Here is a 24,829-nt window from a genome sequence, read left to right as displayed (position 1 = left end):
GTGTTTTTATGTCGTAAAGTATCCGTAGGGTTTTTAAATTGGTAAAAGCATAAAGTAGAGAGTAGAAGTGTTTTTTGTAAATTGGATATTCTGAAAGAAAGGGGTCATACGTGATAGGTAAATGAGGTTTTGGATAAATTTTATAATGGATTTATTATGGTTTTGTATTTAAGATACTCTTGATACTAGATACTTGTAGATGTAATCAAAATGAGGATTAGATGTGAACAGATCTGTTATTTCCTTTTAAATTCTTCTAAGTTACAAACCATTTTTCCTAGATTTCTTTTTATGATTATTTTAAGATTGTAGTAAGGATGATTTTTGTAATAAGTTAAAGGATTATTTATGCGAGGAATATTCCCATATCCTTTAATGTTATCATTAAAACCGAAAAGGTATGGTGTAATAAGAAGTTTGATCCAGAATAATTCTTTAACTCTTAACATATTAGTATTAATATTTTCTGAATGCTTATCCAGAATCTTCTTCTTCTTCCTAGCGTTTGTCCCGCGTTGTCGCAGGGTCCGCCTTTCTGCTTCTTGTCTTCCATTTGGTTCTATCCATTGCATCAGCCGTACACAAACGCGCATATATCATATCCAGCTTCACACGGTCTAACCAGCGAATCTCTGGCCTCCCACGCATCATCAATCTGGATAACCTGCTGCAAATCCTACCTCACGCCTCAAAGCGGCGCAGCGGTGGCCCTGGCCGTCGGGCAGCTATGGTGGCGAGACTTCGTCTTGGCAGTTTGAACCATGCCACAAAGGTGTCCGGCTAGTAGCCCGGTCCTTGGGCCAAGGCTACAGGCTAGCTAAGTGAGGAGTTAGTACCACGATTCCGCCGACCGAGGACAACACCCCCGTCGCGTCATACTGCTAATGCCTACTATGTGTTCTTCGGAAGCTAGGGCTTACCCCAGAAGCGGCGCGCATTGTCCTTGCCCGGGCAATGCGAGGGCTACCAGCTAAAGGACGGAGCCGGCCAAAGAAGTTAGTCCGCCATCGTCAGCAACATTCAGTGCGCTTGGCAACACTTATCGTTGGGACGCTTACTGGAAGAAGTCGTGAACTGGCAGACAATCTCAGAAAACGCCGTGTTGACATATGTTGTGTACAGGAGACTCGCTGAAAAGGCTCCGATTCAAGGGAATTAGGCGGTGGCTACAAGCTCATCTTCCACGGCACATCAAGTCGCGATGGCATTGGTGTCACATTGAACGAGACGTTTTGGCGATGTGACGTTTGAGAGCGTCACAGCGGTGGATCGACTATCGGATCGCCTGATGGCTGTAAAGGTAGACACAGGAGAAGTGGAATTGCGAGTCATCTCTGCTTATGCGCCACAGGCAGGCTGTAGTGAAGAAGAGAAGGCAAGCTTTTGGGAGGATCTGGAGCAGTACGTCCATTCCCTGGAAGGCGAAGTAGTACTTCTAATCGGAGGAGACTTCAACGGACATGTCGGTTTTCGGAAAGACGAGTTCGAAAGTTGTCATGGTGGATACGGTTATGGAGCTCGTAACGACGACGGGTTGCGAATCCTGGAGTATGCTGTTGCAAGTGACTTGATCATTGCTAACACGCAGTATCAGAAAAGAAAATCGCATTTGATCACGTACACCAGCGGCGGTCGTAAAACACAAATAGATTTCTGGATGTTACGCCGACGAGATCGCCGACTTCTGCAGGATTCAAAAGTCATCCCTACAGACCATGTCGCTGCCCAACACCATCTGCTCATTATAGACTTGAAAATCTCCCGTCCAAGGAAGAGACATCCAAGGACTGAAACACAGCGCATCAAGTGGTGGAATCTGAAAGATCGAAAGGAGGTATTTTTCGCGTCCGTGGCTCCATCTACACTTCCCCACCCTACTCGTAGTGTGGAGGAAATGTGGTCGTCTACTTCCAGCGTTATACGCTTGACCGCGGAGAACACTCTGGGAAAGACAACACTAGGTAAGCCCAAAGTACAAAAGGCTATTGGTTTCGGAGCGAGGAAGTTTAGGCGGCGATTCGTGAGAAGAACGCAACTCCAAATATAAGCTTTGGTGGAGAACACGTCAGCCTGAAGATGCTTGGGGTGCTTACCTAGCGGCGAAGAGGGAGGCTAAGAAGGCAGTCTTCAAGGCGAAGTCGGACCGCTACATGTACTACATGGTTGATACCAGAGAAGGCGAGCGGGCAGTGTATCGTTTAGTCACAGCGCGTCATCGCTCAACGTTGGATATGGAGTACACCAAGATCGTTAAGGGGCTGATGGAGCCGTTCTGCGCCCCTCTAGTCAGATCCTGGAGAGGTGGCGAGAGTACTACAATCACGTGTGTAACGAAGAGTTCTGTCATCCTCCCATCCCAACTGTTCCCAGCGTCGAGGGTCCTGTTCTACCAATAACTGCCGTCGAAGTCATTGCTGCCTTTGCAAAAATGAAGTCGAACAAGGCCACCGGTCCTGATGACGTAACTGCTGATGTCTGGAAGCTGCTAGGAGATCGAATGTCCGTGTGGTTCGCAACTCTATTCAACAAGATCGTTGCAGAAGGACGTTTGGCAAACTTCCGTGACCGTGCCGGTCTGGAAAGGGAAAGGAGACATTCCTGACTGCACTTCGTACAGGCCTATACGACTGCTGTGCCATACGATGAAGGTTTTTAGGCGTGTCCTAGGAGCTCGTCTGAAGAAAATTGTCAGCGTTTCACTCAACCAGTGCGGTTTTGTGAAGGACTGCAGCACTATAGATGCTATCCATGCTGTCCGTATCCTTCTGGAGAAACATCGAGAGAAGAACCGCAGTGTGCATGTTGCTTTTCTCGATCTCGAGAAAGCTTTCGACCGTGTCACACATGAGCTGTTATGGATGTCCACGAGGTCGCATAGAGTACCAGAAGAATATGTGCGGTGGACGAAGCTGATTTATGCGAAGCCTACCAGCGTTGTACGATGTGCTGCTGGAACAAGCAGACCATTCCCTGTACAAGTAGGGGTTCATCAGGGTTCATCCCTCTCACCTCTGCTGTTCATACTGTGCATGAACACGATAACGAAGGAAATCCAGAAGCAGCGAATCTAGAAGCGTGGACTCTACTCTTTGCCGACGATGTCATGCTCGCGTCGGAGTCTCGAGGTGATTTTCAGAAACAAGTGAATTCTTGGGAGGATCGGCTGCAGAAATATGGATTGCGCCTCAGCATATCGAAAACTGAGTACATGGAGTGCGGACCAAGGATGGAGAATGGTTCAATTCGTGTCGATGGCACCGAATTGAAAAAGGTGAACGGTTCCAAGTACCTTCAAGTACCTGAAAATGGCCTCACTTTGAACGATCCACGTGATTTTAATGTGATACCTATCATTAGTGGTATTGGGGGCCCTACGGATAGAATTTCCTGGCTGCTGAATATGTCAATATGTGTGTATCAATATGTCCCTGCCCACCTCAGCAGTTCTAGCAACTTCCTAAAACATCTCCGCAGTACTTCGTTTCAGCGTGAATGGGTAGTAGAGACCTTTGACGTTACGTCACCCTATACGAATGTTTCAAACGATGTAGCGATGCAGGCTGTTCACGAACTGCTCACGCAGCGCCAGGCTTCATTAAACATGTACGGATTAAGCAATAGGCAAATCATGACATTGATAAACGAATGCCTGAACTGCTCTATTTTCCGATGGTCGGAACAGCACTAGCAACAACTTAGAAGCCTAGCTATGGGACAAAGTCTGGCACCCACTCTCGCCATTGTTTTCATTTTCATGGCCAAGATCGAAAAGCCTATAATAGACCGCAATCCACTGCTGTATTATCGTTACATAGATGATTGCTGCGTCGCCTGCTCAACACAAGCAGAATTAGACACAGGCTTCAATCTTCTCAATCAGCAGTGTCCGCACATTAAGTTCACAAGGGAGAGACCGATAGACAACTGGTTGGCTTCCTTGAATGTGCACATTTACTTACGGAAACCTCAAGGGCCAGCTGGTACGTAATCGTGCGTATCATCGACTCTGCGCAACTCCCAGTTTGCCCGTATGGGAGAGATGGTGATTGCATGGTATCAGGAGTAGTGTGTCGTATCACGTGCAGGTTGTGCGGTGACAATTATATAGGGGAAACGGGACGTCCACTGTGTATTAGGGTCAAGGAGCATCTAGATGGACTCGCAAAATCTAAAGCCTTCACCCCAGTTGGAGCACACCGTAGAATATGTCATCCAAACTCCGAAGTAGAGGTAGAAGTTCGTATATTATCTTACGAGTCTGAGATCACAGCACGTAGAACACTAGAGACCTTCGGATAACCGCTAGTAGTCCAAAAATGAACAAGAAGGATGAGTGCATTGCTATCACAAACTAGTTATCCCACATCAAGACCTATGCGGGTTTTGATCTACGGGGCGGGCCGCGAGGTCCCTATATAAAACCCTTGCGACCCGTAGTTGTGGTACATGGTGGTCTGCTGCGTTAACAAGTCTAGCTAATGAGGTAATTACTAGCCAATGTGTTGCTGTTTGAGTTTGCCTACTGTTTGGGTGCTTCCTGTAGGGTGATGAGGCGCTTGAGGGGATAAATCACTAATGGCTTTGAATTTTTCAGGCTCTGTCGAAGGCGATAACGCCGAAACGTTAGCCGTTGTTTAATAAAGACGATCAATACCAATCTTGGTTACAGCTCAAGGAAATCAATTTAAAACTACGTTTCAACATGCCAAGATTCAAAGACATTCGAACATGGACAACACCAGGAAGGACAGATCCAGGAAGAACAGTTCTAAACTCACGTTCCAGGTTCCCGAGAACATGAGAAAGAAAGGCAGTTGATGGATTTGGTGTCCTAAAGAACACTAGTGTGGCGGTGAACTTCCAAGCAACCGTAAAGTTTCTGGCGTTAATCATTCCGTTTGGGATGCACCACCACGTTCACTTCAATTCAGAATCGTTTGAGGTTTACGAACGATTAACTGGCCTATGCACTGACTTGCGCAGCCAATGTCGAAGTTTCAAGTGAGTGTTCTTATTCTCCCAGACAGGTCTGGTACCAATTTATCGACCCCTACAAAGGAACGACAAGACATTTGTCATCTTCACCTTTATACGTCTATCAACAAAGAATTATAGGAACAATTTTCTTGATTATCATCCAACAGATTTATCAACGCAAAGTCCTTCTTCCTTCTTCTTATGTTCTTTCTAGTAATGCATCCGACTCAAGGTGAGTGACATAAAGTGGTCAAATCAGTAGACCTGGAAGGGTCGTCCTGTCTTTGCTGCGAGAGGATGCACTCAGTCTACAAGATTTTTTTACACATTTCCTTTCAGTGCGTTTGTTTATTGAAATATGACCTATTTCCATCGTAAGACACATATTCTCTGAACTAAGGACAACCTGAGCGATGTTTAAAGATGTCTTTATTTCTTCTTTTGTCCTACACACCATACATCGTTCTCTTTCTGATATTGTCCGCGTGACTTTCTTCTGCTGTTTTGTTTGGAGAAATCAAAAAAAAAATCTCCCCAACGCTACATAAAAAAATGGAGTGAAACACGACAAAATAGATGAGTTTTGAAGAAGGCATTTAGTTTTGAAAAACCTTTTCCAGCAATCGCTTAGTATTTAAAAGTCTCTTAAGATTGAACATGTAAATTGCCCTGGAGACGACGTATGCTGTGGTGTTCACCGCTGAACGAAACTGCAAACTTTTGGACCAACTATCTTACGACTAAGACCGAACCTTCTAATACATCGTTCATGACAGCTCAATCTCCAACAAACTGACAAATCTTCATTTCTTGGAATTAGGTTTAACTTAGTCCTGTGTAATTTTTTTTGCAGTGACACAAAATAAATAAATAGCAACAAGTTCTTGCTGAACAGTTGAGAATATGATCCTAGCCGTTGAAGGGTAAAACAACAAACTTTCTCCCGCCTTTGTGAGTCGAATATGGGAGGCGTCGCTCGCAGAAGAAATGAAGAGAATAGAAATGTTCATACGAGATTTTTCTCGCACGCAAGAAGCTTCAGTCGTTGGCAGTTGACCTGTAAGTGATCATCCACAGGGAGCGCCGTCGGATTCGCAGTTGACGGAACAGGTCGAGCAGGAGTAGTGCGGCCATACGTCCAGAAACAACCAACTCGAAATTGCTCACAAAAACCGATTTTCGAGGACGATGCCGTGAACACTCAGCAATAAGGAAGTGTTACAAGCAAGCGGAGAAGCTGAAGAAACTGTTGCAAACTGTACGTATTTCGTAAAATTCCGTACTCTTTTGACATGTTTCAGTGTAATTACTTCTTAGTTCTGAATTTACGACTATTGCTGCCGTAAACATAGAAAAGACGTAATGTTAAACCCGGCGAGGCCGCTGTGCATTATTTTAAAACACACATTTCAGAAGTTTTTGAAACAGCAAACAATAACGAGACCACGGCAGGAAGTACATAGGAAGTGCATCGCGAGAGGATCCAGTTGGAAGGAAATTGGAGTAGATTTGTGTCGTGTGACCAAATGTAGCTTCTTTTCCAGAAGTTCTATATTTTTGAACAAACCTCATAATATGCATGCTGTGTGGGATTTCTTTCACTATTCCGGGAGAACACTTTTTTTTCCAAACCAAATTACGTAACATGGTGTCCACTGGTTGACCATTCCAAGAAATCCTGGAATTTCCTCATTTATCTGTGGGTAGCACCATAATTGCACTCTTTGTTTATTGCTCGACTGTACTGTAGAAGTGTTAGATCTATCCATCAATCACAACAAGTCAAATCATCACACAAGCCACATCAAACCAAAATAATTGCCTTCCCAGCTCGTTTTAGTTGTGAATGTGTTTTGCAGTCGCGCAAAGCAATGTTGTCGTCCTTTAATATCTTTGAAAGTCTTCAGCCAAAGAAGAAGAGAGATCCGCTGAGTTCACGACATCGGTCAAATCATACGAAAGGAAAATGACGCGTGCGCTCGGACGCATTACGTAGAGAAATCTCGGCGCATCCAAGGTCAAAGACCCACGCGTTCTTTCACAAAAAGGCATCTTTACTAGCGGCGCGGCGTTCGATTAGCGCCTAAACAGGTTTCGCGATACTCACATTCGGACACCACAAAAGGTTAGGAACATATGATATGTAACAGTGCCACCCGTGATGCTGAAATTGTGTGCCGTAGCAGCCGTACTTTTCTCTCGAAACGCATTTTCACAAATTGAAGAAAGATGTTGCTGCGGGTGAGTGATCCTATTTCAGAAGATTATTGCTACACATAGCATTTCCTTTGAAACCGTTGCTCGTGCTGTTTTCTTTAGCTGCCCACCAGCATCTTGTACCATTACCTTGAGCGAGGAATGTCTAGCCGATGCAACTACTTCTTGCTCTGAAAAAGATAAATTCAACTCCTCAAAAACTGTGATTGATTGCAGCTGTGAGTTTCACATACTTGCGCCGTTATCATTGATCGGCTTTGTGAGAACGGTGACGGTGCGGTATTGGAAATGCAAAGTTCATGCATTTTGCGATGTTGTTACGCATATTTTAGGGAGGTTACAATTATTAATTCTTGCAATAGATATACTTTGCTATTTTCGTACTGAATAGAGGCATCAGGGAGTACGCCTACGTATAGTTGGTTCCAAATGACATTAAGGGCATCACTCCACGATTCTCAGGTGGTATGGATTTAAGGTATACGTATAAGGGATCGCAGATCATGGAGAGGTGAGTGATCCTGTCCATTTCTTCCTAATTGCCGTAAAAACGGCTCGGATGAGGCGCGTGCACGAAGCTGGCGCGCTCCAGTCGAACTCGTTGTGGAAAATAGCGCGCCGGATCGCTCGAAGCCGTGTCGTCTGGGCCGTTTTCTACGGCAATTAGGAAGAAGGGAATCAGGAATGAAATGACCGCCCTCTCCATAATCTACGATCCCGTATGCGAATACTCCACCTTAAATCCGTACCACCTGAGATTCGTGGGGTGATGCCTTTAAGCACGGTGCACCTGCGTAAGCGGTAGCGTTCGTAGCGGCGCGGTGGAGGTGACGGTTGGAGTCGACGTGGGACCATCGGGGACTGCAAAAATGAGCGGTGCTAGCATGGGTTCCTACTCGATCCTAACCGTTACTGTCCACAGCGCCTCTTCGGCTTAGCCGCTCACATGTCGTTTTGTCCCGGCTATAATTGCAACAATTTAAAGAAGTAATGACCATTTGACTTTGAACCAGTCTGACATCGCTGAAATGAATCTGTGCTTTTCGAAATTTTAGCATATTCTAAAGTTGAGAAAATTATTCCTCTTTGGCGACGATCACCTCTTGAGAAGAAGTAAATTTCGTTATCACGTGATGAATCCCAGAATGAAGTATTTTCAGGCCTTTCAGAATAGAAAACATAGTATGTGCAAGTTTACGTCTGCAAATATTTCCTAGGCTCGATGACTACACCAGCCGCTGATTTCTATTCAAAGATGCAGCAGGAACGAGACGTTCCATGAAATCTCTGGGAAAAACTATTTCATTTTGAACAAGAGAGAGTGCTTATAGTGTTGTTCATATCAGGAACACAGCTTTTAAATGGGAATATGCCATTTGTAGTATTTTTTTCGATTCCAGTGCTTAACGTCCACTTGTGAAGATGTTTGAATCACCGGGATTAATTTTTTTTCTCGCTCTGGAAACGCCTTCAAATAAATGTACTAAAACTCATAATAGCCAACTAACGTGTTTTAATTTTTGAATCAAATATTTTTTTCAACAACTTTTTCTTTTTCTAACAATCCAAAAAGAATACTTTCAACTCTGGCTCATTAAAAACCTGCATCCAATAGAAAATTTTTCCGCCTGTTATATATGATTTTGTTTTTCCCACAAAAAAAACAAGCTTGCATTTTCTCCTTGCTGCAGGCTTGTCACTCATAAACAAACTATTTCTGAATTTTCAACGAGTTTTTTGATCTGCCAATGAGACAAAAATTATAAGCAAGGCCAGAGAAGAGATTTCGTTTAAGAAGATGCTTTTTGGTATAAAAAAAACTTGATTTTCTGTATAAAAACTTAGGGGTAGAGCTATTTTCGCGTACAAAAATGTCTATATATGAGAGCCTTACTGGTGGTAATGCTTTCTTTCCCTTTGGGTTCGATAAGTTGGTGCCAAACTAGTCTTCGAGGGAGCAAGAGCCACCTCATGGAGGAACCATGATTTATCCACAATTGAAGGTCTTTAGACTAAAAAACATCTGGTATTAAAATTCTTTGAAGATCATTTTTTTCTTTTCTTAATATTTTATTACTTTTTCAATTTGCGAGTTAAAATTCGTTATTTGAAGCGGAACACGATTCCTTGAGTCCCAGTTCAAGATTCGTTTGAAGCTCGTTGAAAACAATTAAAGGTATCAGCCCATAAATCTGTCTTGTTATGGATTTCCGATGGTCAAAGAGTATACGGAACCGTAAACTGGAGGAACGGGTGAGATCCCGCTCATTTCTTCCTAATCGCCATAAAAAACGGCCCGGAAGATACGGCTTCAAGCGTTCCGGGGTGCTATTTTCTACAACGAGTTCGATTGGAGTGCCCCAGGCTTTTGCACGCACCGCATCTTCCGAGCCGTTTTTTTACAGCAGTTAGGAAGAAATGGATGGAATCACCCTCTTCTCCACAATCTAGGATCTCGTATAGGCATAACCCACCTGAAACCAGTACCACTCCAGAGTCGTGTTGTGATGTCTTTGACCTTGGTTGTCTCTCTACACGTATATACTAATATTTTCCATAAACTCAATTTTATTGCGTAATATTTCAAGTAATAATGTTCAGGAGATGTTCGGTGATGAATTATTCATGTATTTAACTATTTCGATTAAGATCTGCTGTCACGTTATGGTTGAAAAGCAAGGAGAAGGTTTTTGAGCAACGAGATTGGGACTAGGGCTTTACAAAAAATTTTTTTTGGTGATATTTAGGATTATAATATAATTATTAACAAACGGTAATGAATTCTATTTGAAGTTTGAAGTGGTTTTTGACTGGTAGAAAAAGAAAGTAATGTCATTCATGTTCAAGGAATGTCCATATTGTAAGAAATAAATTAGTGTTTTTGCCAATTTGCGGTTATTTGAACGCGTTGAAAATGTGAGGCATCGAAGACTAGTAGAGGTGGAGGTTAATCGTGGAGGTGATTCCTAACGTCAGATAATCGCTGTGGAACTAAATTCATGTAGTATAATGCAGTTGTTTATCACCTTCAATACCGTTATTAGAGATTTTGATGCAACCACTGTAAAGTATATAACATCAGCATTTCAGTGCTTCTAACCACGACGGCTCTTCCAACGCTTGAGGACGACGACAACGAATTCATACCGATACCGAAGGATTCGGAAGAAAAGGATGTCAGGACCTCAACTAAGCCGCCATTGTTAGTCTTATAATAGAATAGTATGATTGTTTTTGAAGGGGATCTTCACCAAATTTCGATGTTGACTTCTTTCCATTAGGTGTATAGTATTTCTCAAAAGAATGCGGAGAAACGGCAAGAAACGCAACATTCGCGGAAAAATCCAGGGATCAGAAGCTTTAGGAGCACACAACATCCTCAGTTTCCACCAACGAAGCAACTCTTTACCTTAGTGACGAAAGAAATTCCATCAACGTGGATCGCTGGTGGAAGCATCAAACGAATTAACCGTTCTCTCCAATGCATTTCATTCACATTTTACATTTTCTTTGAACTTAATGTGGATTTAAGGAGTTGCTTCATCGGGTTCTTCATCCATTGAACTAATCATTATTGTGCTCCTGATTTCTGAATTTTTCACGGGTTCTTTGCAGTTTTGCTGTTATTCCTGCAAACTACGTCGCGACCTTATCTCGTACTTTGAAGGACTTAACAGCGAATACCTTTCCATTGCTTTAAATTGCATTACATTAGTTTAGTTTTAAAGGCATCACCCTACGAATCTGGGGTGGTGCGGATTTCAGGTGGGTTATGCCTATACGGGGTTGTAAATTATGGAGAGGAGGGTGATTCCGTCCATTTCTTCCTAAATGCCGTAAAAACGGCCCGGAAAATGCGGCGCGTGCACAAAGCTGGCGCGCTCCAATCGAACTCGTTGTAGAAAATAGCGCGCCGGACCGCTCGAAATATCTTATCCCGTATCTTCCGTTTTCTACTGTAATTAAGAAGAAATAGACGGAATCACCCTTCTCTCCATAATCTACGACTCCGTAAAGGCATAACCCACCTGGAACCTGCACCACCTCAGATTCGTGGGGTGATGCCTTTAAATTCACACCCGGTACGTATTTACGTCTCAGAGGTCACCTTGTTGCAGAGAGCTTGGCAGTAGCACTCAGAACAAAATTCAAGGCAGAAGTCCTTTCTTCGGGAATCCCTTCTTTCCTGTGAGTTTAGCACGAGAGCACAATTGCGATTTTCTCTAGATTTCGTTATTTCGCCGACAGTGGATTCCTGTTTTTCTCAAATTTTTCTTCTTTTTCGACCTGAGCAAAAGTGCTTCATAAATTTCAATATTGCTGGTAATTGATATATGCAGCCGCGTATAATGTTTGCAGTACTTAACATTGACAATATGAAAGATAGTGAAAGGGAAGAAACGACACCAATTGACGTCATTTACAGAAACCGTTGATGCCACCTCCTTTTATGGGCGGACCCTATGACGCACACATGAATGTTCCTCCAATGAGGTGTGCTTTTAATTTCAAACCGTTAAATTACTTTCGGCTACATGTACGGTTCACGTAGAAGTAATTACTTTTCGGCCACGACATGAACATGACGGATTTCGTCGTGTTTGTAATTTGCTGCAGAATCTTGAGCTCTTGAAATATACTACCATTTCTGGCTTAAGACGAACGAGCGCGAGAGGGTTGACTTCTACGAAATCTTTCGGGATAGAAACTCGGGAGATGTAAAATGATTGTGAAGCGTTCACTGAAGAGCACTTTCTTCATGTTACAATGAGATTGCAGTTTCTCTCGCTTTCCTAACTATGGCATCGAACAGAATAGACATCTAAACATTGTTAAAAATATTAATTTTGCGTTTTCCAAAAATTTCATCAGTAGTTGTCTGCAGTCTGAGACGATTAAAGGCTCTTTTAACAATGAATGATGATTTGGAAAACCGGTTAAGACAGACATATTGTAATAGGAGAGTGCAAAAAGAGTGCAAAAAAAAGTGAATAAAGTAAAATATTACATAATGTTTCCCTTCTTTGTATTCTTAGAAAAGTTTTGTTGCCCTCATCCACCTGAATACATTCATTAGTTTGTCTAATGGCGCGTGCATAGTCGTAAAATCATCTCATTAGGCACATCCTCAGCTTCCAAAAAGCTGCCTCGGTAGATCAGAAGCATCTCCGGCCATTCCGATGCTAGTTTGTTTCTATTCAATGGGAAAGAGTGCAAAAAATCATAAGTCATCATACGTTGCAATAGAAGAGTCTTTGCCCAATGCTTCTGACTAATGCCGAAAATGATTCACTTTTCTAAAGAGTTTACTTTTTTCGCGAACATTTTTCTCATTAGTGCTGTTTGACTTCCACATTCCCCGAAACGTTATGAAATTGCCAACGTATAAAATGCAAAGCGCAAGTGGTTTTCTGAGGTGTGTGCTGTTGTTCTGCAAAGCACAAGCGACTCATTTATGTCTTCGCCTCGTCTAACTAGCAACGCACATTGAGTGCAAAACAAGGAAATAAAACCTAAGAAGGGACTTTGTAGGAAAAAGATGCACTTTTCTTTTATTATTAGTGAACGAGAAGGAAAATTGAAATGATTTCTGGAAAATCTGAGGAAAGGAATTGAAAGTGACCTCAATAAGTGTAATGAAAAGCTGACCTATCGAGCATTCCCGCAAAACATTTACCTCAAGCAGTTTTCTCCCCGAGAAACTCCTCTTTTTTACCTCGCGGACTCGATCCTTTCTGACTCAAGTTTTCAGCGAAGTGGAAAGAAAAAAGATATAGTAGAGTCAGAACGACATGAAGCACGGTCCAGTTACATAAACGGTTGCGCTCGAAGCGGTGCGGCAATGTTAGGAATGGTGAAAAAATGTCTAGAAACACTTAGTAATTTTGAAAGAGGTGTGGCCTCTGATATTTCTTGAAATTGGCTGAAAAGAATTACAACACGAATTACGTACGTATTTGAATAGTTAAATGGATTTGTGCTGACTTAGTGTTGATAATTTACGCATGACATAATGGAATATTTAAGTGGATGGCAGCAGTATGGATGGGGAGCTGATGTTGGTAATCTCTTCGCAAGGATTATGGACCATATCAGAGACTTCGTCGGAACAGTGCTAGTCAGAGCCAGCGGCCAGCTGCCTCTAAATCAAATTAATTCAAGAATGTATGGATTGAAATGAAAAATTCATTCGACATCAAGGTTAACAAAACAGATGATGAAAACCACATAGAGAATGAGTGCTGTATGAGATCATATGTGTTCGAAGACCACGCATTATTCGATGAGAAAGCAAAGCTCATAACCTGAATATGCAGAAGACGGAGAGGTGTTGTCTACTAAATCTACACAGTCTATTGTTGAGATCTATGTAGTACTGCAACGCAGGGCTATTATAAGTTAAAAAACGGTTAAAATTTGCTGAAAACACCCGATCGTCAACTCACGAAAATTCAGAGCAAAACAGTGACACTATCGCTCAATTTTGAATGAATGATGCCAGTATTCCTGGCAAACAAATGTAAATGTAACCTAAATATGTGAGTAGTCTTGATCATAATTCATAGCCTCCTGTAGTCAGCAGTGATCACTAAATTCCTTCGTCAAGTCACGAACCAAAGGATGATAAATATCCGCTGTACTAAGGTTTCTTGATTTGCACGGTGTTCCAACACTGCTGCTCTTCTTCGAAGGACAACTTTGCCTCCTTGCGATTAGCGCTCGGCTTACTGTACTTGTTAGAATAGTCCCCGATAGCGATTCTGAAAACGAGAAAATCTGCAGTTAGTGAAAACGTAGAGGAATAGTTTTCAAACAGCAGAGTTCTACGCTACATATACACTACATAGAGCGAAAGCATCCGTGAAGATAGAGGGATGAACTACCGAAGGAGAGGAGAAATACACATGTGCATATGAGAATAGAAATCATAAGCGGAGAAACTAACCATTACCTGCTATGATAGGGTCCAGAAACGCTCAAACACGTTTTGCGCGCTAATTAAAGGATAAAGTTTCTGGCGTTAATCAATCCGCTTGGGATGCGCCCCACGTTCACTTCAATTCAGAATCGTTTGAGGTTTACGAACGTGTATCTGGCCTATACAATGACTTGCGGTGGCTAGCCGATGTGTCAAGTCAGTGTTTTTATCCTCCCAGTCAAGTCTGGTACCAATTTACCGACCCCGGAGGGATGGAGGACTTGGTGAGCACTGGGGCGGATTCGAACCTCCGATCGATCGTGCAGGAAGCGGAACCTCTAACCGCTACACCACACCCGCCCTCTTGCGCGCTAATTACAAATTTCAATCAATTTCGGGCAAGGAAGACCGCTTCCGCAACCTTTCGAATTCGTAATGTATATGTTGCTTCATTGAAACGATTGCAGAAAGTACATATGCACTTTGTCTTAAGAAAATAAGGTGCATAATTTTGAAAAACGAGGACCAGTAAGCTGCATTAGTGGTAAATAGCAGCGAATTACTAGCGTTAAAGGAGCGCTGCGACTGAAAGGAACCATAACACGAATCTGACGTCGTGAAGGAATCCGTGGGAAAAGCTAAAGATGGGTTTGCAAATTGTGCAATCATGGATGGTTCTGCTCATCTCTTCCTGATCGTCGTAAGAAACGGTGTGGAAGACGGCTTTTATAAAATGATTTCAGTTGCAACGCGTCACCGTTGTGCACGAGCCGCATCGAAGTGCGAGCGGTCATCGAAGTGTCCTGTTTTTCCACCAACCTATTCCATGAAAGCAATAAATAGGCTGCAGAGGGGACCGGAATCCGTGTAAAGGTGTGCGTTCTAGCTTTCCTCGTGCTAACTAACGCGGTTCGCACGCGGTTTTTTTACGACAGCTGGAGTCCGATAAGCGGACACCCCAGATCTCAAACGCCAGCCCACCTCGGATTGCGCAATCTGCAACCACTTCTCCAGCTTTTCCAGCGCATGAAATCAGCACGTCAGATTCGTGGTATGTGTGAAGGTCATTAGTATAAACGAGTTCATGCTCAGTTCCCTTTAGTAATCCAGAATAGGCATGTGGTGTAGCCTTGTGTGATCGGTTCTCCTCAGAGACGCAACTTATTACGGGTAACTGAATGCAACGCTTCTATGATCGTAGAAGTGAGGGAGCTTCTGCTGCTTAATTGAGCTGAATTTGTCAGGTTACAGACTCCGAACGAAGACGGTGTTGCCTGCGGCTTATCGTGTAATAAGTTGCATCGTTGGGAAGGTGGAGTCACACGGTGTTACCTAACACACCTTTGTGGATAACTTGTCGTGGTCACGGTCATGAATATCCCTACTCCTACCTATTCGCGAAGAGAGCGTCAGTCTCGTTATAGGCTGAATTTCACTTGATAGATTTCTCCGACACATTCAATGTCGAACTGCAACAGTGCCCACGACATTCTTCTTTTCTTTTCTTAGCCATTTCTTTTTTAAAAACTTGCAGATTTAGCTGGACTAAGTTGTCTAATTGGGTTAGCATTGCCTAAGAATAAGTTCTTCGAAGTTCTCGCAACGAAAAACTCCAGAAAATTACTTCAGCTGTAAGAATCTGCACCCTATATTTTATCAGAGCAGAACTTCAGACGTTTCTAATGATAAAAAACATGTTCTGAAAATGAATTTTTCAATTTCGTAGATGATAAATAATGACTGTAGTTGCGCAACAAACACATTAAAGGGCTATTGGGAAAAGGGAAAACGGGAAAATATACAGTTCTTTGTAAACGCTGCCCCTCAGCAACCTATTCATTAGTATTACTTGAATACGCTCCCAAGGAGACCATGCAGGTCTTCGACCGCACGCACGTACATGCAGTACGTGCGCAAGAGAGGCGCGTTCCAGTTTACATTGTTTTTCACGCGGTCTCTGAAGACCATAACGGGAGACCGAACGAGCTCATATTCAAAATCTGTCTCGCAAACTATGAGGGTTTTCTGTGAGGTTTATACACTACGTCGCCAATTTGGTGACACGCTGCCTTCAAGTCCAAGCTTAAAATTTAATGAAATTTTACTTGTTAATGTTGAGTTGAGCTCTTGAAACTTCGATAGTCCAGGCAGCTGGTGAGAAAATGTCGTACTTTGCAAGCAAAATTATTCGGATGGGGTCAATAGTTAGCTTCAATATGGATGTTCGTACATGTATGGTCTTCACTGACTGTGTTCATTCGCACTCTCCATTGCGGTAAGGAAAAGGAGGCAAATGGTATATGTGAAGCAGAGAGAAAGCGCTTGACGTTGACGCGTTGCAGCCACTGGGTTGAATATATTCTGCGCCGACTATAAACGAATTGGCAAGAAGATAAACCATTCCAATTTTGTGTTGTTAACGTGTTCTTATTAACGAAGGATAACTACGAGGAATTCTGCGACATTGTTAGTGAATGACGTTGTGACTGATGTGAGTGGTTGTTAGTACGATGAAAAAGCACTTGGAGAAGTAGAGATTCTGTCGTGGAACGTTCTGTACCTTGACGTACAACAGTAGAATTGGCAGCTTCATTATTGCATAAATACTGCATTATCCTGAGTAGATTGGGTAGTCTTGCTGGCAACATCGATACTCGACCTGGATTTCGGTTCTTACCCTCGCAAGTATAATTAGATGAAAGAAACCTATTCGCAAAGTTCTGAAGACAGTCTCATGTTCTCAGAAAAGGAGACTTTGCTTCAAAATCATCACGCGTAGAAAAATTGTAGAGCAAAAATGCGCCCACCTATTTTTCTGTGAACTTTTCGTTGTGTAAGCCTGATCAATCGTAATCGGAAATGGCGCGATCCAAGGCAAAACAATATGAAGTTGGATGCCTTTCCACATATTACCAAAGTGCTGAAAGAAGGACAAACATATTAGCCCCGACGTATTCAGCTACACATTGAGGCTATACTCCTTCACTGTCCCAGGGATCTGGAAAGGGCAAGTCTTTGACCAGCAACGACCAATGCCTTAATTTTAGCGAGAAGGACTCGTTTTCTTGTTTGCAATGAAGACAAAAGAAAGTACAAGCTGCAAACACAGCTGCAGCTGTGAAAATATTTTAGTATGTCATTTGAAAGGCTTGGGAATTCAAGTCGTCTTCATAAAGTACAGAATTTGCATGTTTTCAAATCCAAAAAATGCGCAGTTATTTTCTTTCTATTTAATATCCTAGTAAAGAAAATATATAAATACGAAAAGAATAAACTGATACACGAGATGTTGTTTTGAATAAGTGCGAAAAAAGATGTATCAGGTCTTTAACCTCCCAAGCAAAGCTGGTACGGATGTACCGATGTAGGGAGCCACTGACTCTGTGGACGTGGAGGACACCCTCTGTCGCTCCACTACGCGGTCGCTACCATGTGTTTGAACTCACGATTGATTGAATAACTTCTCCAGGATTAGTTTTATCTCGTTTAAGACGGTCGTAAATAATACATATAATACTTTTAGTATGTGTAAATAAACTGCGGTTACTACACTCAGTAGCCGTAGCAGAAATAGTAGGGATTTTGGAAAAAGCTGCAACTCTCAGTTTTATTTCTTTTTGTTGATTAACGGACGTCCTCTTTCGACTGGTCAGGAACTAAAAATTCGTTCTTATTTGAAGAAACGAGATTTCTTTCCAACTTTCCTGAGAGTTACATGTTTCTGATGGCAGAAGCAACAGATTGAACTATGAACCTGCAAATCATTGTAAGATCGTAGGAGTCTTGCTGTTTGAGATTATACGCCGTTCGAATGAGATGCATCAGCGCTGAAGGCCCGTTGGTGAGTGTGAACATCGTGACAATAAAAGTGACAGTCAGCGTTACCCGGTGCTCGGTCTTCTGAAGTTGGCCTTCGTTGTTACGTCTGTAAAGAAGAACTTTTTACAATTCAGTTATAAGAAGCCACTTACAAATACTTGAAGAACTACAACCGAAAAATTGCCTTTCAGTGGCATCAGCACAAACTGCCAAGTGTTTCTGTCGTTTCCTTAGTGCACAGAGGAGCATGAGGTTGAGCACAGTCAGCAGTATTATTGGGAGAATGATCATTGTTAACGCGTAAACCAACACACAAAGTGAGATAATATGTTGGAAAGTGGGCGAAAACGGATTTTCGCGCTTCCCGAACCAAGACCTGAAAAAATTTGTGTGCAACTTTGTTCACTTTCTCGCTTAGACCCACAAATTCGAAAGATTCGAGAACCGTTCTAGGAACAAAAAAACATTTCACATTGGTTTGGTTTAGTTTCCTCTCGATTTCCTTCGCTACAGATACGCAACTTGGGGAAAACACTGAAGCAGAAAAAAAATACGTGAATGCCCAGAACTAGAATGCGGTTTTCTTTTTAAGTTGGGAACAAAAATGTTTGTTAAAGTTACATCAGCTATCTGCAATTTTTTTTGCGAGTGCGATGTGAGTTTCTCAGATAAGACTCTGGTTGCATACGAGTCGAGTATTATAGATTTTCATCCTAAACATTACCTCGTCTAATGCCAGCAGTATATTTCTCCACACTTAACAACATGTTTCTCACTAATTCAGCTCGGTAGAATTGAAAAACACGATATAAAAGAAATCATGAGAAGGCCGAGAAGAATCTCGAGGCACTTATGAGCAGATTGTTAGCGATTTTTTAAACTATACCTAAACTTCTTAACCCCTCGATGGTTGTAAATGATACGTATTGTGTCCTATTTTGATCCCGAATTAAAAAAGTGAACTAAACAAACTTTTCACACCAAATTAGGACACTGTAATCGTGATGATCTGATGTTATTTTTGCTTGAGTAAACATACGAATTTTCACACTCTTAACATTGAAGGCTTCAAGTATCTAGTTTTTTTAATATGTACATATGCTTAAAAGTTAATAATTTCTCCCAGACTTTAAATTCAATTAGAGATCCAAACTCATGGCTATGGAACCACTAACTCACACGCTATAAACTGGTAAACATCTTGAATAGAGCTGTGTTCCATTGCAATACGATCGAACAAGGCAGTAGTACTCGAAATGTTGATAGAACGTCAGACCACCCGCTACGGCCACAATGAACATAATAACAGCAGGAAGTTTCCTGAAAAAAAAAACTGTCCGGAAAATCTTTTCTCTTAGCGAGTCTGATTTCCATGCAAAAAAGTCGTTCACTTCTCGCTCTTCATTGTTTTCATTTCTTGGATGCCCTCACAGAAATCAATCAGTACTGCATGCACTAGTATGAGGATATCACAAGATTTTCCCCTCACTTAACAGTATGATGTTCTTTGATGGATATGGGCATACAAAGTTTGTTTTTCGATCTCGTTTAGGGGAGGAAAATCGATACCAGTCCGATAATAACTTATTAGATATTAACGCTATTTCAGATAATGGACATCTGTCTTATGGCCTCAAAGTTCTCGAACATTGAGGCCATAAGACACTGCATGTAGAGCAAATAAGGAGATGCTAATCCTGGCTACATTTTGCATTTCTCTCCTAACGACCCGTTTCGTTAAAAATGCATTGACGAGAAAACGGAACAACAGTTTTGAGAAGCAAAAATTTTACCTTATACGTACGCATAAAATATACGAACTATACATAGAATTTTTCTAAGGAAGTAGTTTCTATAGCAGAGATAACATTTCTTTGGCTTTTCACAATCCGAAGAATGTTCTCTGAGATTCGGTTCTGGTACTGCATGAGGTTTGTGCGGGTGATTCTTCACCCTGATGAATTGAAACATTGGTGCAAATCTAGACAATCAATGCAAGACAGACCGGAAATAGGTAAGGTTAGGTTAAAGAACTAGAAAACGTTAGAAACACACGTTTGTACCTATGCTCTTCCACTGCTTTAATCAGAGGATATTTGGCAGAAAACTCTTGGTTGAGGAAAAATACACCCCTCCGACATCTGAAATATCTTTGAAATGGTTGACTGGTCTCTGGACATACATAGATTCATTACGAGAAAGAGAAAGATTATTATGAGAAATGAAGAAAAAGTCCCAATTTCTTGAAATTTCAGATTCGAATCAATCAATTCAGACAAGTGACAAATGCTCCATTTTTGTGGAAGAAAGTTTATAGAAAAGAGGAAACGTTATTGTTCTTGAGATTAACACTGACAAGTAAACTGAACGTAAACGCCATCAGAATATATTTACTGGAGATTCAAACTGCACTGGAAAAAAATAAGTGCAAACGTGAGTTTCTAATGTTTTCTGGTTCTATTAGCCTAACCTTTCAACCGATCTACGGTCAGTGCCAACGACCTCAAAAAGCCAAAAAACCACAGAAGGAGCTGCTCCATTAGTATCTTGATGCATGTAATAAAACATCTCAGGAAGATATCTGCACCATTCAAAATTGAATCTGCACAATATTTTTCGAAAAGTAGATCTAAAGAACTCCGAAGGTCAAGGAACGATACTGGACCTGCAGAAACCGTCGCTGACCGTTCTTTTTTAATTCACTTAACGATGGATACTAATTTTACAACAATCAAGTGCAAAGGATATACCTTTGCCGAATACCCATATAAATGGTTTTCCGCTGCTAAAAGCAACTTTTTGTGGAAATGAGTATTGATGTGGGATACATTTTCCTAAAAAAGCTGAAAAAAGTTATCCGGTGGTATTTTTTAAATAACAGTCATTAATTCAAAAAAAAAATCGCCACAGAGCGAAGGAGATATTTGTGGAGATGCTGTCATTTTTTCCGTCCACATTACTTCAGTTATAAAATTAAACTATAAATCTGCCGTAAATTTTGTGAAGAAGCAAAGCGGAAGAGAGATATATGTAATTGATTTTGAAGGCGATGGAGGAACCAATCAAGACTATCGTTCACGACGGAACTTGGAAATCTTCCCAAGGATGATTTCGTCAAATTCGTCTACACCTCTCCAGGTTTGTTTTAGGTGTTCGTGAAACTAAGAAATCGTTTTCAGCATGATTTCGCCAAGAAGTAAGGTTGCATTCGAGACTCAGCAGTAGTCACCTACCACCAAGACCACGCCGATCTGGCGTAGAGTGGGCTTCGGATTCCAACGAGTCGATCACCACAAACGGCTATAACACACCTGAAAATTTCTTTTTTTATTGTAAAAAAAACTGCTCACTGTGCATTCCTTCATTACTTTAGCATTAATTCCATAAAAAAATCAAAATTGCCCAGATGTTTTAATAAGAGATGATGATCCCTCGTTCGCCGATAATAGAAGCATGTCAAAATAGTGGACACGCTTCGGAAAACAAAATTATATTCAAATTATTGGCGACGTAATTGAGCATAAAATGTGGCTGACTGCTACTGCCTACTGCAGACTAATGTCTATGAACGCACACTAGCCAACAGCCGCTTACGGAACACTACCTGCGTTTTAAGGCTAATTCATCCCAAATGACTCCCTAAAAATAACGTGGAACTCTCCAAATGGAGCGAGGTTTTGGAAAAAATAGGTTCCGCACACTCACCATATTGCTACTGCTGAACACCAATTCGCCAGTGAGATGAGATGAACCTTGGAATGGAAGTAGAAGTATCGGAAATAGTAGTTGAAGGTGAAAATTGAATAATTTGCTAGAATGTTGGGGAACAGCAACGATAAGAATATGATGTCCGCAAACGCGAGAGTCGCCAGAAATGTGTTCGCCCTGAAATTTTATGTTTTTAATTCGAGCACTGAATTGATAATGCATGTTCTTATGTAGTTCATGCACTAAATTTATACTCAGCAAGAAAAAACAAATATTTTTTATTTGTTGCAGAGCACACAAAGAAGAGATCAGTTCCAACGAAACATATAGTAAATCATTTTATGTAAACATGAATTAAATTTCCACCACATGTCTCCCGATTTTGGAAGCGGATATAGCCCACCGCCTTTGGGATGACTTGAGCGAAATGCAATTTCCTGGACCAACCACGAGGGAACCTTTGATCTGCTTGCTCCAAGCGAAAAACAACCGAGAATGGATTCTTCTCGAGGTAGCAAACGATTACTGGACAATAGCTTCCTTCTAATTATTTGGCAGAAATGGGATATTTGAGTACTTTCGCTTCTATTTTTTTTATCAATTAAAAGGACGTCATAGTGAGAAGACTGTTGAATTTCAACAACGTTCCCAAGGCTGTTATTATCGCCATGCATCTTCCCATCCCAAAAATTTAGCGGACAGTGGAATGTGAAGATTCATGTAAAATAAACAAACAAATAACAAATGAAAAATGATAAAACAAACAAGAATTTATTGATCTGTAAGCAAAAAGAGCAAAATGAAGCGACTCAAGGCCGAGATCAGTAAAACATACCTGCTTCGCATGCTTTTATTTAATAGAACCGTCAAGTTAAGCACATTTCCAAGAATTCCAAAGACTGCAATTGCTGGATAGACGTATCTGAACGATTGCAGGATGCAATAAAAGTCATGACGCTAAGAGAAGTGCAATTACTGAGATGGACTGCTATGCAGAGAAATTAGCTCTCTTGTCTTAATAACTTTTACTGGATGTCCAAGAAAATTTTAGGAATAACAGAAAAGATTTCTTACATTTACTGTTATCCAAAATTTTCTGCTGAGTTTCGGGAATCTCGCAGAAAACCGTTACAATCTTTATTTGCGTTAAATGCCTTGAAAAAGGAAGGTTTAGATGGAAGCAAGCTTGCGAGTATAAGAGCCCAAATGGGTGCCGTAAATTAGCAGAAGACGAAGAAATACCGAAGAGGTTAATATTTCATGGTTTCATAAATTTTCGCATAGAATGACATGCACCTTAGGAGGACGCGAAAGAGGAGTTGGAAAATTGGGTTCGTATGGGATATTGGAGAGACATCACAGACTGAAAGAAGAGTGACAATGCCTTGAAGTCGTAGCGTGGTCATGGACTAAATAAACGAATTCCTGAACGCCAGAGGAGAACGAAAGGTTTTTTTTCAAATATAGTAAAAATCTCTTATAAAAATAATTTCCAATAAGTTATAACTGTCATTTTCTCGTGCAGAAAAGGACGGCTTATTTCTCTCAGTGTAGCAAGAATGGACCGATAAATTTGTCTACAAACTCAAACATTCGGTGAATATACATATATTGCGGTGTTTCGTGGATCAAATTGAGAGATTCAGCTGGATGAGGTCTCGAAAAGATGTTCATTAAGCCTCAAGAGCACTTAGAAGTAATGATACTCCAGATTAAATTGGGATCTTTTCACTCCGAGTTTTCCTATACAAACCCAAATATTCCGTTAGGTTGAAATTGAGGGGAATCACTCAAAATTAGCTTCTGATTCCTATTTCACTGTGACCCTTGTCTAACTCCACTGCAATGTTTCTCTTAAACTGAGAAGGAGTTCCGCTAACTGCAGAAAACCTTCAGCCTGCTTACCTTTGTAGGTTGTACTCCAAGGGAGTGCCATTCATCATCTGCTGCGTTTCGGTCAGGCAAACGTGAGAGAAATTCGCGGCCATATCTACAATGCCATACGTTTAAATAATGCAAGCCCTAAAGGGAATAGAGAGAATGAGGAAATACGAGAATTTTAAAGAAAACGAAAAAGAAAACGTGTTTTGGGTAATGCATGAATTCGCGTGAACACGACATCCAGAACTGGCGGTAGCATTTCGAATGCAGTCTTTACATTTGATTGGTTAGCGAAAACACTGGTGCCGCGCTACGACAAAGGCGGAGTCAATCGAGCTACTTATAGTAACAGCCGGTATTGCACGCTTCGAGGAGCATTTCGGACAGACGTAGGCTTATTCTGGAAGGATCTCCGCGAAGTGCATTGTCGGAGAATTTTTTTTGCCAGGAATTAGCTAAAAGAGCAATCGCAAAGAAGTGAAGTAAAGTATTTCAATCGTTCGTCTTTCTTTTAGAGGAAAAACGGGCTGCAAATCGGATGAGGAAACGTTTGAAAAACAAGCGATCAACGCACATGCAAAAATAACTTTACGTATTCAAATATATGTCACAAGAAGATTTTGTAAAGTTACAACAAAAGAAAACCAAGCACGAGCCAGAGCACGGTGACTGGCGTTGACCAGTCCGTTCGGGATGCGTCTGTAAGACAAATTTGGTATCAATTTAACTACCCTGGAGGAATGAAAGGTACTAGGGAGGGCGTAAAGGTGATTCATTGTGTTGTATCAGCTCAGACCTCAAATCATGTGGTTCATAATTAGGCAGTTACAAGATTGTGATATGAGAATGGTGTTAATTAATGGACTCCAAAAGTTCATTCAGAGCGCAAAGTGAATGGATTGAATGGACTTAGGCTCTTCACATGTTGCTGCGACAAAAAAGCTCCAATGCAAACAAATCATAGAAGGGTAATTTTGGTTGCAACGACAAAGTAATGTGGCAATCTCGCTGTCATTTTATTTAGATAAGAATCCTCGTCAGAGCTTCTTTGGTCGATGAAATTAGATTCAAATTTTGCTGCTAACTAACCTCAGCTCTTCGAGTAAAGTGCCTGCTAAGAAGAAAATGTTCGAATGAATTCAATTCAAAAGATTATCACCTGTGTCAATCGTCTACAGTAATTGTATGAATGAAAATTTTCAATTTTAAGAAAAAAGTATTACTTTCGACATAATGCGAGAAGTAACATTTGCTGTCTGATTCTCTAAATTCTCTCGGTCGTAGGAATTCATATAGACTAGTCACTTG

General features: G+C 41.4%; 5 protein-coding genes across 9 annotated transcripts; 4 read left to right on the top strand and 1 right to left on the bottom strand.

Annotated features, from left to right (window-relative positions):
• Positions 1-1,288: 1,288 nt before the first annotated feature.
• Positions 1,289-4,638, top strand: RB195_014848 (uncharacterized protein; the record flags this gene model as incomplete). Of its 2 annotated transcripts, XM_064205282.1 has the most annotated exons (5): positions 1,289-1,961; positions 2,256-2,573; positions 2,668-2,994; positions 3,057-3,359; positions 4,595-4,638. In XM_064205282.1, the coding sequence occupies 5 exons, from the start codon at positions 1,289-1,291 to the stop codon at positions 4,636-4,638; spliced, it is 1,665 nt and encodes a 554-aa protein (XP_064061162.1). The 2 variants fall into 2 exon arrangements, with proteins under 2 accessions (XP_064061162.1, XP_064061165.1); XM_064205281.1 differs by lacking the exons at positions 2,668-2,994; positions 3,057-3,359; positions 4,595-4,638 and having other exon boundaries at positions 2,256-2,602.
• On the top strand, positions 2,643-3,071 carry RB195_014850 (uncharacterized protein; the record flags this gene model as incomplete). The annotated part of the gene is made up of 1 exon (XM_064205284.1): positions 2,643-3,071. One exon carries the CDS (start codon positions 2,643-2,645, stop codon positions 3,069-3,071), a length of 429 nt encoding a protein of 142 aa, XP_064061164.1.
• On the top strand, positions 3,104-3,688 carry RB195_014849 (uncharacterized protein; the record flags this gene model as incomplete). Its single annotated transcript, XM_064205283.1, has 1 exon — positions 3,104-3,688. The coding sequence occupies one exon, from the start codon at positions 3,104-3,106 to the stop codon at positions 3,686-3,688; it is 585 nt and encodes a 194-aa protein (XP_064061163.1).
• RB195_014847 (uncharacterized protein) lies at positions 3,755-13,375 on the top strand (the record flags this gene model as incomplete). 2 transcript variants are annotated; one of them, XM_064205279.1, is made up of 7 exons in its annotated part: positions 3,755-3,980; positions 7,128-7,218; positions 7,297-7,412; positions 10,285-10,396; positions 11,313-11,382; positions 11,621-11,688; positions 13,222-13,375. In XM_064205279.1, the coding sequence occupies 7 exons, from the start codon at positions 3,755-3,757 to the stop codon at positions 13,373-13,375; spliced, it is 837 nt and encodes a 278-aa protein (XP_064061160.1). The 2 variants fall into 2 exon arrangements, with proteins under 2 accessions (XP_064061160.1, XP_064061161.1); XM_064205280.1 differs by lacking the exon at positions 3,755-3,980 and having other exon boundaries at positions 7,139-7,218.
• Positions 13,376-13,665: 290 nt separating this feature from the next.
• Positions 13,666-23,628, bottom strand: RB195_014846 (uncharacterized protein; the record flags this gene model as incomplete). Of its 3 annotated transcripts, XM_064205276.1 has the most annotated exons (10): positions 13,666-13,725; positions 13,810-13,955; positions 16,674-16,772; positions 16,921-17,033; positions 17,868-18,038; positions 19,112-19,252; positions 21,166-21,243; positions 21,638-21,817; positions 22,476-22,562; positions 23,546-23,628. In XM_064205276.1, the coding sequence occupies 10 exons, from the start codon at positions 23,626-23,628 to the stop codon at positions 13,666-13,668; spliced, it is 1,158 nt and encodes a 385-aa protein (XP_064061157.1). The 3 variants fall into 3 exon arrangements, with proteins under 3 accessions (XP_064061157.1, XP_064061158.1, XP_064061159.1); XM_064205277.1 differs by lacking the exon at positions 13,666-13,725 and having other exon boundaries at positions 13,771-13,955; XM_064205278.1 differs by lacking the exons at positions 13,666-13,725; positions 16,674-16,772 and having other exon boundaries at positions 13,771-13,955.
• Between the last annotated feature and the right edge of the window lie 1,201 nt (positions 23,629-24,829).

Source organism: Necator americanus, chromosome V (genome assembly GCF_031761385.1).
Source record: "Necator americanus strain Aroian chromosome V, whole genome shotgun sequence".
Classification (NCBI taxonomy): Eukaryota; Metazoa; Nematoda; class Chromadorea; order Rhabditida; family Ancylostomatidae; genus Necator; species Necator americanus.
The sequence above is the reverse complement of the archived record's forward strand: the minus strand, read 5'-3'. Positions and strand labels throughout refer to the sequence as shown.